General features: G+C 51.4%; 1 protein-coding gene across 1 annotated transcript in view; it reads left to right on the top strand.

The window, feature by feature from the left end:
- Window positions 1–664: 664 nt before the first annotated feature.
- The window catches only part of CIB4 (calcium and integrin binding family member 4), a gene marked incomplete at both ends in the record, with an annotated part of 110,109 nt that continues 96,194 nt past the window's right edge, over window positions 665–14,579 (top strand). The window contains 2 exons of the mRNA XM_084624056.1: window positions 665–705; window positions 2,577–2,830. Of these exons, the coding sequence (XP_084480182.1) occupies window positions 665–705; window positions 2,577–2,830 (295 nt within the window). The remainder of the gene's footprint in view (window positions 706–2,576; window positions 2,831–14,579) is intronic.

The following is a 14,579-nucleotide window of genomic DNA, read 5'->3' as shown; positions in this document are numbered from 1 at the left end:
CCCATGTTCCTCCTCGGTGGGGTGGCCTTTGACTCCGCCTCCCCAGCCTGGACAGGAGAACCCAGGTCGTCCCTTTCCATCTCAGTGAGAGTAGGGGGGCTTACGTAGGCTGCTCGTCCTCCAGGGGTTTGGTCTGACCAGGTGGGGGATTGACTGGAGGGGAGCCCCTCCCCTGCTCCCCCCCCCCCGACTTCACTACAAGGTTCCTGGCTCCGGGGTCTTAAAGAAACAGTCACCTCTTCTTGCTGAGTCTCATTTCTAACCCAGGACCACTTCTCTCTCTGCATCTGCCCCTGCTCTCCCCAGAGTTTTTGTATGGTGGGGGCAACTTGGAAGGGAATAACTGGGACCCCATCCAGCCCAGTTCCTCTTTCCTTAAAGGGATAGTGGGGGCAGGGGCAGAAGAGCCAGAGACTCCACAAAGACCACTCAGGACTTTGCTGTTGCTAGTCATTTTACATGGACGTCGCCCAGATGCTATGGGGATGGGCAGCAGTATCATACCCTAAGAGAGAGCCAGAAAGAGATTTCCTGAGTCCCAGTCTAGTGCCGTAACCACAGGGCAGAACCATCCATCACGGCCTCGGGTGTAATCTCAAAGCCATCCCACAAATTCCTTTGACTGGGTTGGGAGCGCTCTTGCTTCTCTGTTAGCAGCTCATCGATGAAGGCCGACAATGAGGACTCGTCCTTAACGCTGCCCCAGTGAGGCATTGCTTGGCAAGCGTTACACTGCAGAGTCATTCAGAGAAGATCCAAAGGGATGCTACTGTAGCACATTCTGCCCAAGAAGTAACCCACACATCCTGGTACTCAGACACTGTCCGCCTGGGCTGAGATGCCAGGGGACTAAACATCCAGCACAGACCTGCATGAGTTTAACTAATTGATGTTTTCAGTGTTGTTGTAGCCAGGTCAGCCCCAGGATATTACAGAGACAAGGTGGGCCAGGTAAAGCTTTTATTGGACCAGCTTCTGTGGGGGAGAGAGAAGAGCTCTGTGTAAGCTCGAAAGCTTGTCTCTTCCACCCACAGAAGCTGGTCCAGTAGCAGATATTACCTCCCCCACCTTGTACCTCTGAGTCTAACTAAATCAGTTTTAAAACAGCTTTAGCTAAACCGATGTGAGCATGGGCAAGGCCTGAGGGGCTTGTTGGAAAGCGAGGATCCACCCGAAAGAGCACTTCCAGCGGGGTGGGTTTACAATGAACAAATCCTGCCAGGCAAACGTGATCATTTCCCGGCAGAGATTCTGCGCCGTTCGTGGATAAAGGGACAGCAGCAGATCTGGATTTTGGAGAAGTGTTGGAGGAAGCATCCTGGAACCCCCCGGGAAAGCTGCATTCAGATTGGCTTGTCAGGTGGGCAACAAGCTGGCTGAGGGATCCCAAGCAAAGGCTAATGATGAGTGGAGCTGGCTGGGTGGGAAGAGTATTCAGTGGGGTTATAATTAAATACTAGCTTCTGGCCAGCATCGGAGACAGGACACTGGACTAGCTGGACCTTGGGGCTGATCCAACCAGGCAATGCCCGTGTTCCTGTCTATTGCTAAATTGGAGGGAGGTGCCGGCTAGATCCCAGGTCCATGGGTTTGGGAAAGGTTGAGAGCCACTGAGCTGGACAGTGCAAACAGAAGGCTAAGGCATGGGGTAGCAGTAGGAATAAATAAAGTAGTGAGTGACCCCCCCCCACCATCTCAGAATTCCTCTTTCCTGCCACTCCGACAATCCCAGCATTCCCTTGGCTCTGTGCAAACTTCAACCCACGTCCCAACTCAGCATTCAGGCAGCAGCCGCTGTTGATTATTTTCGGCCACCATCGCACCCTGTAATTCAATGGCCTCTCCAGCCAACTCGATTTAGCTTGGTTTCCTGATCTGATTTCCTGCTCTGAAGTCTTCTTTCTCCTCCTCTTTGGACTGGATGAACGGCACCTGTGAGACCATGCTGTTGTCTTGACGGGGCAAGGGGTCAGTAACGAACAGAGCCACATTCCGGGTTCTTCCTTTAAACAAACAAACCCTCACCGCCTGCCTCACTCACGTAAAGAGAGTCGACGTGCTGCGCAGGGCAAAAAATCACCCAGAACATTTAGTGCTTCTTTAAAAAGCAAACAGAACACTGAGAGCAGCATTATTCATGACATCTGGAGCACAAGAAAATGGAATTTTAATTAAAAACTCATGGGTTGGCTGCTATAAATACATCGTCTTGCTGTAAGTTATTCACCCACCAGAAACCAAGGGACTGATCCTGGGCTCAGTGAACCGAATGGGATTCTATCCATTGACGTCAATGGGACCTGATCTAAAACCCATTGAAGCCAATGGAAAGACTCTCATTCATTTCAGGGAAGTGCTGGTCTTACTCTAAACCCAGGCACAGGTACATCTTTGTCACAACTCCCACTGAGGACTTCACTATCCGGAGAGCTAGAGGGGACAGTTTCTCTCTGAGAGTGATTGACAACCTCTGTTCAACTTGATGACTCGTTAACTCTGAAGTCTAATGATCACAGTGGGGGAGAGTCTGTGGTGTTCTGTTTTTGTTTTGTGTGAGCCTGTGTTTTTCTTGACAGGAGCTTAGACTGGAAGGTTATGACAGATACAAAGGCAGCAGTGGTAGTGACCCAAGGAATGGAAGAGACAAAGAAGATGACCAGAGGTGGAAGCTACAAGATGTACATTATCCTGGAGTGGGTACCCAAAAAGAGCTTCGTTTGTATGAAGTGCCACCTGATAGAGCTGGTGGAAGAGAAGATCCGAGGTTTGAAGATGCAGGTGGAAATGAGGTTGAGTTTCAAAGGGGATTCGAGTGGAGGATGGAGAGAAGGTGAGAGAAGGCTGAAGGGAAAAGTCAAGACTTGGAGGTACAAGCTGGACTGCAGAACCGTGAGGGTAGGCTGCTGGGTGAAGAAAGTGGCCAGTGGAAGCATGTGACTACGAGAACCAGGCAGAGGACAAGACCTGTGAGTGAAGGACGAATACAGCTCAGGAATAGGTTTGCTGAGCTGGAGAATGAAGAAAGGGCACAGCAGGCTGTAACTGAAGGTGGGAGGGCCAGGAAGAAGAGAAGAGTGGCTAGTCCTGTAAGAAGAGGGGGAAAGTCAATGGAGATAGCTACATTTGGAGCCCAGGAGGATAGAGGATGACTCACAGAAGATGGCAAGGGAGAACAAAAGACAAGAAGACTTGCAGCCAGAAACAACAGGAGGAAGGCCGGAGAATCGCACCACCATCACAATGAGGCAGGTCTATGTGACTGAGGACTCCCGCCTGAGAAGGATGGACAGGCCTGTCACCAGAGCTGCTGGTGTGCTGTCTGAGAAGAGCTAAGATACGGGATGTGAACCTGAGGCTGAAGAGGATCCTAATGGGAGCAGGAAAGAATCCGCTGGTTGTCCTTCACGTGGGAACAAACGATCCTGCTAGATTCTCGCTGGAACACATCAAGGGAGACTGTGGCAGGCTGGGGAGATACTTAAAGAAATGGAGGCTCAGGTGATCGTCAGTGGGATTCTACCTGTCCCTGGAGGAGGATAATGAAGGCGAGACAAGATTATGATGCTCAACAGATGGCTCAGGCAGTGGTGCTTTCAGGAGAGCTTTGGGATGTTTGACCACTGGGAGGCATTCACGGACAGAGAACTGTTCCCTTGGGATGGACTCCACCTGAGTAGGGAGGGAAATCGACTTCTGGGAGGTTGGCGCAACTGATTAAAAGAGCTTAAAACGAGGAACTCGGGGGAGATGGCTGGGAGATGCTCATGTAATCTCCACGCCTGATTCTAATAGAGAGCCGGAGGCAAATCAAGTAAGAGATGGCACAGCAATGGAGAAAGGACCAGCGGAGGGTAGGAGAATGGACAAGAGGAAAGGTAGCGGTGATACCAGTGACACTACCAGTCTGGTGGGTGATACTGGCAGTAGAATGACTGGACCCGATCAGGGAGGAGTCTGGGCAAAGCCGAGCAGAAACAACGAAGACGTCTGCGCACCAATGCAAGGAGCCCGGATAGCAACATGGGGGAGCTCGAATTCCTGGTGCAGGAAGTGAACCCAGATATTTTAGGGATAACAGAAACAAGGTGGAACTGTAGTCACGACTGGCGTGCAGGGATTGAAGGGTACGTGCTGTTCAGGAAAGACAGAACTCCAGGTAAAGGTGGCGGAGCAGCAGTGTATATTAATGATGCGGCAGACTGCAAAGAAATGGGACGTGATGGAATGGGTAAAACAGAATCCGTTTGGGTCCGAATCACTTGGGGAAGAAGGCCACCGGAGGCTGCACTGGACACTGCTCGGGATCTGCTACAGTGCTTTCAATTTTACTAATTTAGGCCAGAGGAGCAGCACTCGCGGACCAGGACCCTGTTGTGGTAGGAGCTGTATAAACACAGAACAAAAGGACCGTGGGCAGCGGGTATCAGAGGCCAGGGAGGCTAAACCTCCCATAACCCAGGCGTGGCCCCACCTATGCTCCACCCCAAGGCCACCCCTCTCCCCCGAAGCCAATGGAGGTTCAGCTCTGGCCAGCAGCGGGCCGGGATGACTCGGGGCTGGCCGGTGGCCTGGGGGTTGGGCTGGCTGGCGCAGCTGGGGTGGGCTGGCCAGCGGCCCAGGGGCTGGGCTGGTTTGGCCACAGCTCCTCCTGCCATGGTGGAGGGCTCCAGGTTCTGGAAAGCGAGGGGGGCGGAAGGGGAAGGGCCTTGGGCGGAAGGGGAGAGGCCAGCAGGCTTGCTTCTCCGAAGAGGTGGTTTATGCACCAGCCATGAAAAGGACAGTTCCTGCCTGTGACACCCTGAAATCTCAATATTCACCACTGTCATGTAATTAGGTTATGTTCTGTACAAAGTCTGCCTTGTGAGGTGTCATTCTAAAAGTCTTGATCTGCTTGAGGGCCTGGCTCAGCAGCACATGGTGGGGGAGCCCAGGCTGGTGGAATGGGCAGTCTCAGTGGTACCCCAGTACATCAGGTGGCATCCCGGAGGTGGGCAACCTGTCACACTGCCCTAAAAAGCTTCTAGTCTAAGTACTCTGTTTTTAAAGGGTTACTGGAGGGGTATAATAAATAATTTTGATATTTTATAGCACATTCCATCCAAGGAGCTTAAAGCACCTACTGCTGAGATGTACTAAGCACAGACGGTAGTGCTGTCAGCACTCTACCATTTAACCTACTTATTTGGTAGCAGTAGTAAGTTGTTATCCCCCATGTGGCCCAGCCACTAGAGAGGAACATAACACACCCATAGCCAGCTGGTGTCCCTTCCAGGCCAGAGTTAAGGAGACCCTGTGTGGTGACATTAGGCAGTTCAGGTTGTGAGAAGCCAGAAAGAACCACAGGGTCAATCTGGGTTCAGTGCCTCAGCAAAGACTCCCTTGTAAATTCATTCCAGCCACGTCTTGTCTTTGCACCTGCAGCTCACCCTGCAGTCAGTGGCAGCTGCCGGTGCTCAGCGCCTCTCCAGATTTATCCCATTCCTGAATTAATTGAAATGTACGAGTTGACAAATTCAGGCACCGGTTCCCATCTGAGTTCACATGTTCTGCTCTGAAGCAGGCAGAGCAAGGACGGGACCATGGTTATCTCCCGTCCTAGACCTGTGCGCTGATTCCCAGAAAGTGCTGAGGACCTGCTCGCTGTAAACCAGGCCCCTAGCAGGTATCTCAGGCTGGGCACTTCCAACCCGTGGCTGCCAAAATTACTGGCCCCCTTTGAGACTCTCGGCCACGGCCTCAGCACTGACACCCTTGGATCCGGCATCACATATTGCAAGGCCTTGTGGGCTACACGCTGGTTTGGGGAGGCCCAGCGACGCTGCTTGTGTTTTGCTGGTCCCCAGCTCTGACCTCTGAGCTTTCAGATCACATCCTACGATAACCAGTCAGGGTGCTTGGAGAGGAGAAAATGTTAATACGTTTCTCTGCTCTGGACAGTGGCTCCCAGCCATGGGCCTCAGCAGTACCAGTAGAAGATTAAAGCCAATTTCCATGTAATGATTTCCCCTGTGTTTGCATCTGCAAATCATTCGAGCTGCTGCTCCAGCTGCCGGGTGGCCCAGTGGCCATGGGTGCATGCAGCAGACTTTTAAGTGGAGCTAGCTGGTTCATTCATGAGCAGGTGCTGGGGACTGCAAGAGGGGTGGGGCTCCCTTTCATGCCACCCCGAGGGCCGCCCTGTGCTAACGCTAACGGCTTTCCCCCAGGCTTCACAGAGCAATCCTGGCCTGCCAAGGCCACTGGGGAGAAAAGAACAAATCGCTGTCACCAGATGGGGCTTTGCAGAGATTCAGGCGGGTTGGAAGAGAGCAGAACTGGGGTTTCTCAGGCAGCGTTCAGACCCAGGGGCCAGATCTTCAGCTGGTGAAAATCAGCATAGCCCCCCTGGTGCCCCTGCCTGAGGCTCTCAACCCAGGAGTGCAGCGAATGCGTAGGCTAATGCAGCAGCTGATATGTCCAGGATACGGACCCTGGACTTCAGGAAAGCAGACTTCGACTCCCTCAGGGAACGGATGGCCAGGATCCCCTGGGGGACTAACTTGAAGGGGAAAGGAGTCCAGGAGAGCTGGCTGTATTTCAAGGAATCCCTGTTGAGGTTACAGGGACAAACCATCCCGATGAGTCGAAAGAATAGTAAATATGGCAGGTGACCAGCTTGGCTTAATAGTGAAATCCTAGCGGATCTTAAACATAAAAAAGAAGCTCACAAGAAGTGTAAGGTTGGACATATGACCAGGGAAGAGTATAAAAATATTGCTCGGGCATGTAGGAATGATATCAGGAGGGCCAAATCGCACCTGGAGCTGCAGCTAGCAAGAGATGTCAAGAGTAACAAGAAGAGTTTCTTCAGGTATGTTGGCAACAAGAAGAAAGCCAAGGAAAGTGTGGGCCCCTTACTGAATGAGGGAGGCAACCTAGTGACAGAGGATGTGGAAAAAGCTAATGTACTCAATGCTTTTTTTGCCTCTGTCTTCACTAACAAGGTCAGCTTCCAGACTGCTGCGCTGGGCATCACAAAATGGGGAAGAGATGGCCAGCCCTCTGTGGAGATAGAGGTGGTTAGGGACTATTTAGAAAAGTTGGACGTGCACAAGTCCATGGGGCCGGACGAGTTGCATCCGAGAGTGCTAAAGGAATTGGCGGCTGTGATTGCAGAGCCATTGGCCATTATCTTTGAAAACTCGTGGCGAACCGGGGAAGTCCCGGATGACTGGAAAAAGGCTAATGTAGTGCCAATCTTTAAAAAAGGGAAGAAGGAGGATCCTGGGAACTACAGGCCAGTCAGCCTCACCTCAGTCCCTGGAAAAATCATGGAGCAGGTCCTCAAAGAATCAATCCTGAAGCACTTGCATTAGAGGAAGGTGATCAGGAACAGCCAGCATGGATTCACCAAGGGAAGGTCATGCCTGACTAATCTAATTGCCTTTTATGATGAGATTACTGGTTCTGTGGATGAAGGGAAAGCAGTGGATGTATTGTTTCTTGACTTTAGCAAAGCTTTTGACACGGTCTCCCACAGTATTCTTGTCAGCAAGTTAAGGAAGTATGGGCTGGATGAATGCACTACAAGGTGGGTAGAAAGCTGGCTAGATTGTCGGGCTCAACGGGTAGTGATCAATGGCTCCGTGTCTAGTTGGCAGCCGGTATCAAGTGGAGTGCCCCAAGGGTCGGTCCTGGGGCCGGTTTTGTTCAATATCTTCATAAATGATCTGGAGGATGGTGTGGATTGCACTCTCAGCAAATTTGCGGATGATACTAAACTGGGAGGAGTGGTAGATATGCTGGAGGGGAGGGATAGGATACAGAAGGACCTAGACAAATTGGAGGATTGGGCCAAAAGAAATCTGATGAGGTTCAATAAGGATAAGTGCAGGGTCCTGCACTTAGGATGGAAGAATCCAATGCACCGCTACAGACTAGGGACCGAATGGCTAGGCAGCAGTTCTGCGGAAAAGGACCTAGGGGTGACAGTGGACGAGAAGCTGGATATGAGTCAGCAGTGTGCCCTTGTTGCCAAGAAGGCCAATGGCATTTTGGGATGTATAAGTAGGGGCATAGCGAGCAGATCGAGGGACGTGATCGTTCCCCTCTATTCAACATTGGTGAGGCCTCATCTGGAGTACTGTGTCCAGTTTTGGGCCCCACACTACAAGAAGGATGTGGATAAATTGGAGAGAGTCCAGCGAAGGGCAACAAAAATGATTAGGGTCTGGAACACATGACTTATGAGGAGAGGCTGAGGGAGCTGGGATTGTTTAGCCTGCAGAAGAGAAGAATGAGGGGGGATTTGATAACTGCTTTCAACTACCTGAAAGGGGGTTCCAAAGAGGATGGCTCTAGACTGTTCTCAATGGTAGCAGATGACAGAACGAGGAGCAATGGTCTCAAGTTGCAGTGGGGGAGGTTTAGGTTGGATATTCGGAAAAACTTTTTCACTAGGAGCGTGGTGAAACACTGGAATGCGTTACCTAGGGAGGTGGTAGAATCTCCTTCCTTAGAGGTTTTTAAGGTCAGGCTTGACAAAGCCCTGGCTGGGATTATTTAACTGGGAATTGGTCCTGCTTTGAGCAGGGGGTTGGACTAGATGACCTTCTGGGGTCTCTTCCAACCCTGATATTCTATGATTCTATGATTCTATGTGACCAGCCGTCACTGGCGCACAGCCTTGGACTCTAGAACACATCGCACTGAATGTTGTCGGGGTTCCTGACCCCTCCGGGTTCCTGACCAGGGCTGGGGAGCCCCCAGAGAACAGACTGCCCCCAGGCATACCCTGAGCAAGGCGTGGGGAGCTGAACCAGGGCCGCGGGGCTGCCAGTGCAGACAGGTTCAGTGACGGCTCAGCCCTTACCCAATGCCCTCCCTTGGGTCTGTGCTCTCTGGATCCATTTTGGGTGCACACGAGTCCCAGACTCCACCCCAGGCCTGCGTGCTCCCGGCGGATCCATCCAGACACCTGAACAGTTGCTCTCCCTGGTGCTACGGACGCATTCAACTTCTCCGGTAAAGAGCAGCAGCACTGGACGTAAAACTCCCAGGCTAATGTGTGCTCTGGGCTGGGTAACCAGGGAGCCTAGACACAGCTGTTCTCATCTCCCAGGGGAATTGCTTGACAACAGCCTGGCTGCCTCCCCAAAGCACTCCCTACTGGAACAGCTGACAGAGCAGAAGAGGAGCCTTGCCCTGGGGAACTGCAGTAGCCCCTTCCTACCATCCTTTTCTCGGCCAACTTACCTCTAGTCTAGCCTTTACCTTCAGTGGAACCAAACAGGCCAGATCAAAGGGCTTCAAAGGCCGTTACGTACCTACACACAAGTTAGACATCTATGTACCTTCGAGGATCTGGGCCACAGCTCCTCTCAAGGGAAGGCACACATGTCCTTTAAGAATGAGGCATGCTCGGAGCTGTCTCTCTAGGGTATAAAGCCCAGCCTTTGGTGGAGGAAAGGCTTGAAGTGAGTGGCTGACTTGTTCTTCTCACTTGGGATGGCAGCTGCCTCTTTGCCAGGAGCTCCAGGTTCCTTCGTGTTCGTGCTGCCTTCATCTTCTGCCCTTCATGGGACCTGCTCAGCAGGAATCTCCTCTGTGAGACACAGCTGTGCGGGGGTCAGAGTTCAGATGCCATGGTGATGAGGGCCACCGTAGTACCCGGAGAGCAAGAGACTGCCAGGGTGCTGGCATTCCTGCTGAAGAGTTTAAGCCCAGTTCTAGCTAGAGCACACCTGTGGGAGCGAGCGAGAGCACTGCTGGGAATCCCTGCCCTGCAAAATAGCATTCGCAGGTGCTCCGGAGTCCTTGAGCCAGACAGCACCCGAGGGTGATGTTAACGTGACACTCACAATGGTGGGGAGACCTGGAAAGTCACCTGCTTTGCCTGGTCTCTGGGGTGTTTTGCAAAGTTCACGTGCAAGCCTGCTGCGTGTGCGAGCTTTCCGAAGAGTGCTCCTGCTTCTAAAAACGAACCCGCACATCCTTACAGCGTGCGCTGCCGGCCCTCGTGGGAAGAGGCTGTCCTCAACGTTGTCCAGGGGAACAGATGTGCTGCTCGGCCTGCCACATCCAACTGTTCATAAAAGTCAGCTGAGGTTTGGAGCCGAACTGGGATTGTTGAGGTTGAGAGAACCATGCGCAGGGGTCTGCAGGGCTCCTGGGAAAGGCCCGGGTTGGCATGACAATGAGGCAAAGGGGAGGAAAGGGTTATCGCTGAAATTACCGAAACGTGTTTCAATTGGTTAATGCTAATGGGATGAGGCAGACAGTGCTTCTTGGACATTGTTTATCAGCAAGACAAGTAGACTGGAAGGAGTGAGCGTCACCCTCACGGGCGCCACCCCAGCCTCCCCTGGGACCCTGGGATTCACCATGGCACTATGGGGCCTTCATCATCCTGGTCTGAAAGGCACCCTGGGAGGGAAGCAGATGACATTGCCACAGGCTCCAGCTAAATCCCAAACCCCTGGGATGCGAGCTTTGGGTTCCTGCAGTCAGCCCCTCCCTCGTGTATTATTTTCCTTCCCCGCTTTTTTCCCGTCTCTCTCTTCTTGCCTTCCATGTAACAAGAATCTGGCTCATCCCGCCAAGACAACTCCACCTTTTGCAGCAGCCCGTGACCAGCCAGGCCGCTAAAGGCAATGCCTTAAACAGCCCGACCGTGGTCCGCATTTACCAGGTCTTGGCGTAGCTGGCGTGGCCATGTCCTGTGCCCATGTGTCCCCAGCAGCGAGATTGTAAGTGAGAGTGACAGACACTGCATCTTCTATCTTTTCTTTTCTTTTCTTTTCTTTTCTTTTCTTTTCTTTTCTTTTCTTTCACTCTTTGGGTGTGTTTGTCTTAAGAGCAGCGGATCAAACTTCAGCAAGCTCAGCTTCAGACCATCTCAACTCCCTTCTTGTTTTTTCCTGACAAAGGACAGGTAATACCATCTAAAAGGCTGTGACTTTTCCTATTTAAAAACAAAACGTTTCTCTACGCTTGGGCTCCCAAGAAGTGAAATGTTTACAAAACACGCTGGAGATTTTAAAGGCAGGAGGGGAAGCAGGATTCGGGTCACTGTGACCCCTGGGCAGGAGAAGTCAAAACTTCGACCAGAGCAGTCCCTCTCGCAGGGACAGTGGCATTGTGGGATTGTTGCTGGAGGACTCTTTGTGCCAGTGCAAATAATTCAGCATCCACACAAGCACAGTGCTTGCCAGCAGAGGGCTTATGCCATGCTTGGAACTGTTTTAACTTCACTGGCAGAAGTTCGGGGTTTTGGCAGCAGGCCTGAAAACAGAGTGTAGGAGAACCAGTAGGAGAACACTTCAATCTCCCTGGTCAGTCAATAACAGACCTAAAAGTGGCAATTCTTCAACCAAAAAACTTCAAAAACAGACTCCAGTGAGAAACTACAGAACTGGAATTAATTTGAAAACTGGACACCATCAAATTGGGCCTGAATAAAGACTGGGAGTGGATGAGTCACTACAAAAACTAATTTCCCCCTGCTGATACTCACACCTTCTTGTCAACTGTTTGAAATGGCCCACCTTGATTACACTGGCCTCATTAGCAGTACAAAAGTGATTTACACCCCTTCTTGTCAACTGCTGAAAATAGCCCCCTTCCACCTTAATTGGATTGACTCGTTAGCACTGACCCCACACTTGGTAAGGCAACTCCCATCTTTTCATATGCTGTGTATTTATACCTGCTACTGTATTTTCCACTCCATGCATCTGATGAAGTGGGTTCCAGCCCACGAAAGCTTATGCCCAAATAAATTGGTTAGTCCCTAAGGTGGCACAAGGATGCCTCGTTGTTTTTGCTGATACAGACTAACACAGCTACCCCTCTGAAACCTGTTTTCAGAAAGAAATTTGGGTTTTCAAATACATAAATAATTGGGTAAGAAGCATCTGCTTTCTGAAGAAAATTTTGATATTTCAGCTGCAAACCAATATATTTTGATAGGGAGAGGATGGCACGGTGCCTGTTGGTCGTTGTAGTTTGGTTACCTCCTGTCCCATTCTCCTCTATGTGCCAGGCTCCCCAGCCAGACTACATCTTCCATAAGCCACTATGGCCAGGGAGTCCCAGGATGAACCATCACCCCTCTTGAAGAGATGTATTATGGGAGATGTAGTCCAACTACAGAGCCAAGCCCATAGAGGAGAATGGGCGCATGAGACCACTGACCTACAAATCCCGTGAGGCACTGTGGCAAACCGAAATATTTTGGCATGTGGATGAAATAGTTCAGCTTTCACATTTCCAATGAAAATCAAATTTTTGTGCGGGAGAGAACTCACTTTTTTGACAAGCTCTGCTAGTCAGTACTAATTCCTCTCCATTTTGCTTCCTAACATTACCACGGTCCAATGCAGAGGTTCTAAACCAGGGGGTCACAACTACCCTGCCTGTCCCATATTGCTAATGTAACGCCGACAGACCCCAGTCGGCAGCGGGCAGGATCCAACCTGGGAACCTCTGGAGCTAACTGCATGAGCCTCTACTGCATGAACTAAAAGCCACAACATGGCCCGTAGCTGAGGCTGTGGCAGATTCACGAATGTCTAAGTGGTCTCGGTGCCACTAGAGGGGACAGAGCACCACACCTAGGAGGCGTGTGGGTTACACTAAGTGCGGGGGAGTCTCATGCAGATGGGAGTGAGGCCCGGGGGGCGGGTCCTGTGGTAGAAAAAGTGGTCCCAACATGGCCAGATTAAGGCAAAGACACTGTAGGCCCATGTACAGGGCCTCATCTCCGGGAGTCACATGATTCATAGAATATCAGGGTTGGAAGGGACCTCAGGAGGTATCTAGTCCAACCCCCTGCTCAAAGCAGGACCGACCCCCCAACTAAATTACATGAGAACTGTAGCTCTTTTTGGTTTATTTCTTGAAAGAAAAAAAAGCACATGTCTAGTGCATCTGGTTGCGAAGAAAAGCTTCCAAAGGCAACCAAAATGGCAACGTCTGCCTGAGGCTGCAGACAGCCCGAGAAAACAGCTCAGAGTGGGGGAACTGCTCCAGGCATCTCCTCAGGGACCCTGCCAGCACCGTCCCCACAGACAGCTCTGGGTGTGGCAGCCAGAGACGAGAGCTGGGGTAAATACTGGGGAGCCCCCTGCCCTCATCCCAGCCTCTGTTGGCACTTCCACCACTCTGCGGGAGGAGAGGGAAGCCGCATGGGGGGGGGGCTGGCGCACTGATGGGAGAAGGGACGTGTCGGGGCCCACACCTGTGCTCCGGAGTCCCAGTATGGCAAAGGCTGAGGACCACTGGGCTAGGGAGCCCTGCCTCCGATCTAATCCAGGCTGTGGCAATGCCTGGCTGCGAGGAGCCCCTTAGCGCCTTCTTGCTTTCCCTCCTCTCTGAAAGAGCAGTAATCATTCTGACAGGCTGCCCAGCAGGGACGCGGCACAGAGTCTTTAATGAACGGCTGCAAAGCGCTTTGAAAATTAGAAAGGGTTATTTAAATGCTAGGCTGGATGTTATCCCTCGGTGTTCGCCCTCTTCAAACGCTCGTGGGCGCTTGTCGTGTCCCCATCAGGAATCGTTTCACCTGGCGAGAACGGAGTGCTTTTAATCTAGCCCCACGAATCAATTCTTCCAGGCTGCTTAATAATTTGCGTCGCCCTTCTCCAAGCTCCGCCGCCGTTCGCCTGGCGTGCCGGGAATGAGACGCTCAGAGAACTGTGTGATGTCCTGGAGACACTGGGCCGGATTCTCCGCTGGGGAAAACGGACATAGCTCCCGGGAAGTCCCCTGCAGTGCCTTTACTATGGGCGAGCTAGAAAGAGCCCCAGGGAGTCGGATCCCAGGCTGAGATACCAGGGCGGGTTAGTGGAGAGACTGTGGCTTTGCTTGTAAACCCAAACAATGCTTGATATGGAAGGGGACTAAGATGACCCCATGATGCCACTTCTCCAGAGTCACCTTTGGGAGCCCAGAGGCACTGTTACAAACCAAGGGGGGCCTGATTCTGACAGGTACTGAGCCCTTCCTGGCTTTCAACGGGCTCAGCCACTCAGCCTGTGCCCCAACCCAGCCTAGATAAATACCATCTTCAGCCCCAGCTGCAAAGAAGCACAAAAATCTAAAGTTTTCTTATGAAATGTTTATTAAAACCCAAACTCAGCCAGCTCCTCCGTCAGATAAAAGCCATCTTCCATAGACAGTATCGCCACGGACTTGTCAGAGGACTTAATTTCATTTTAATTGCTCTGCAGTTATTCCAATGACATCATCGCTTTCCTCCTGTCTAGAATAATTACCTTTTTTGTTGTGTAGCTTGCCAAGAGACATAAAATGGTCTGAACCATCGCATGGAGGCAACCTATAAACAATGAATGTCCGCCCGAATGAATCCGCATAAGGGACTTTTGCAGTGTCATCCTCCCCTGAAAGGATATTTTATTGGCTAGTTGGATGGAAAGCCTTGGAATAATAACACAAATGGGCTATTTTAAGGGATAAATGCACAAAAAAACCCATGGTTCTGCCAAACTCCATAGAGTTTGAACTCCATAGAGCGCATTGGTTCAACTGAAAACAATCCCAGTTGCCCAATTTAGGAAAAACTATATGCACTGAGATTC

This window comes from Lepidochelys olivacea (genome assembly GCF_965140295.1).
Source record: "Lepidochelys olivacea isolate rLepOli2 genome assembly, chromosome: 3".
Classification (NCBI taxonomy): domain Eukaryota; kingdom Metazoa; phylum Chordata; order Testudines; family Cheloniidae; genus Lepidochelys; species Lepidochelys olivacea.
Note: the sequence above shows the minus strand (reverse complement) of the source record. Positions and strands in the feature narration are given on the sequence as shown.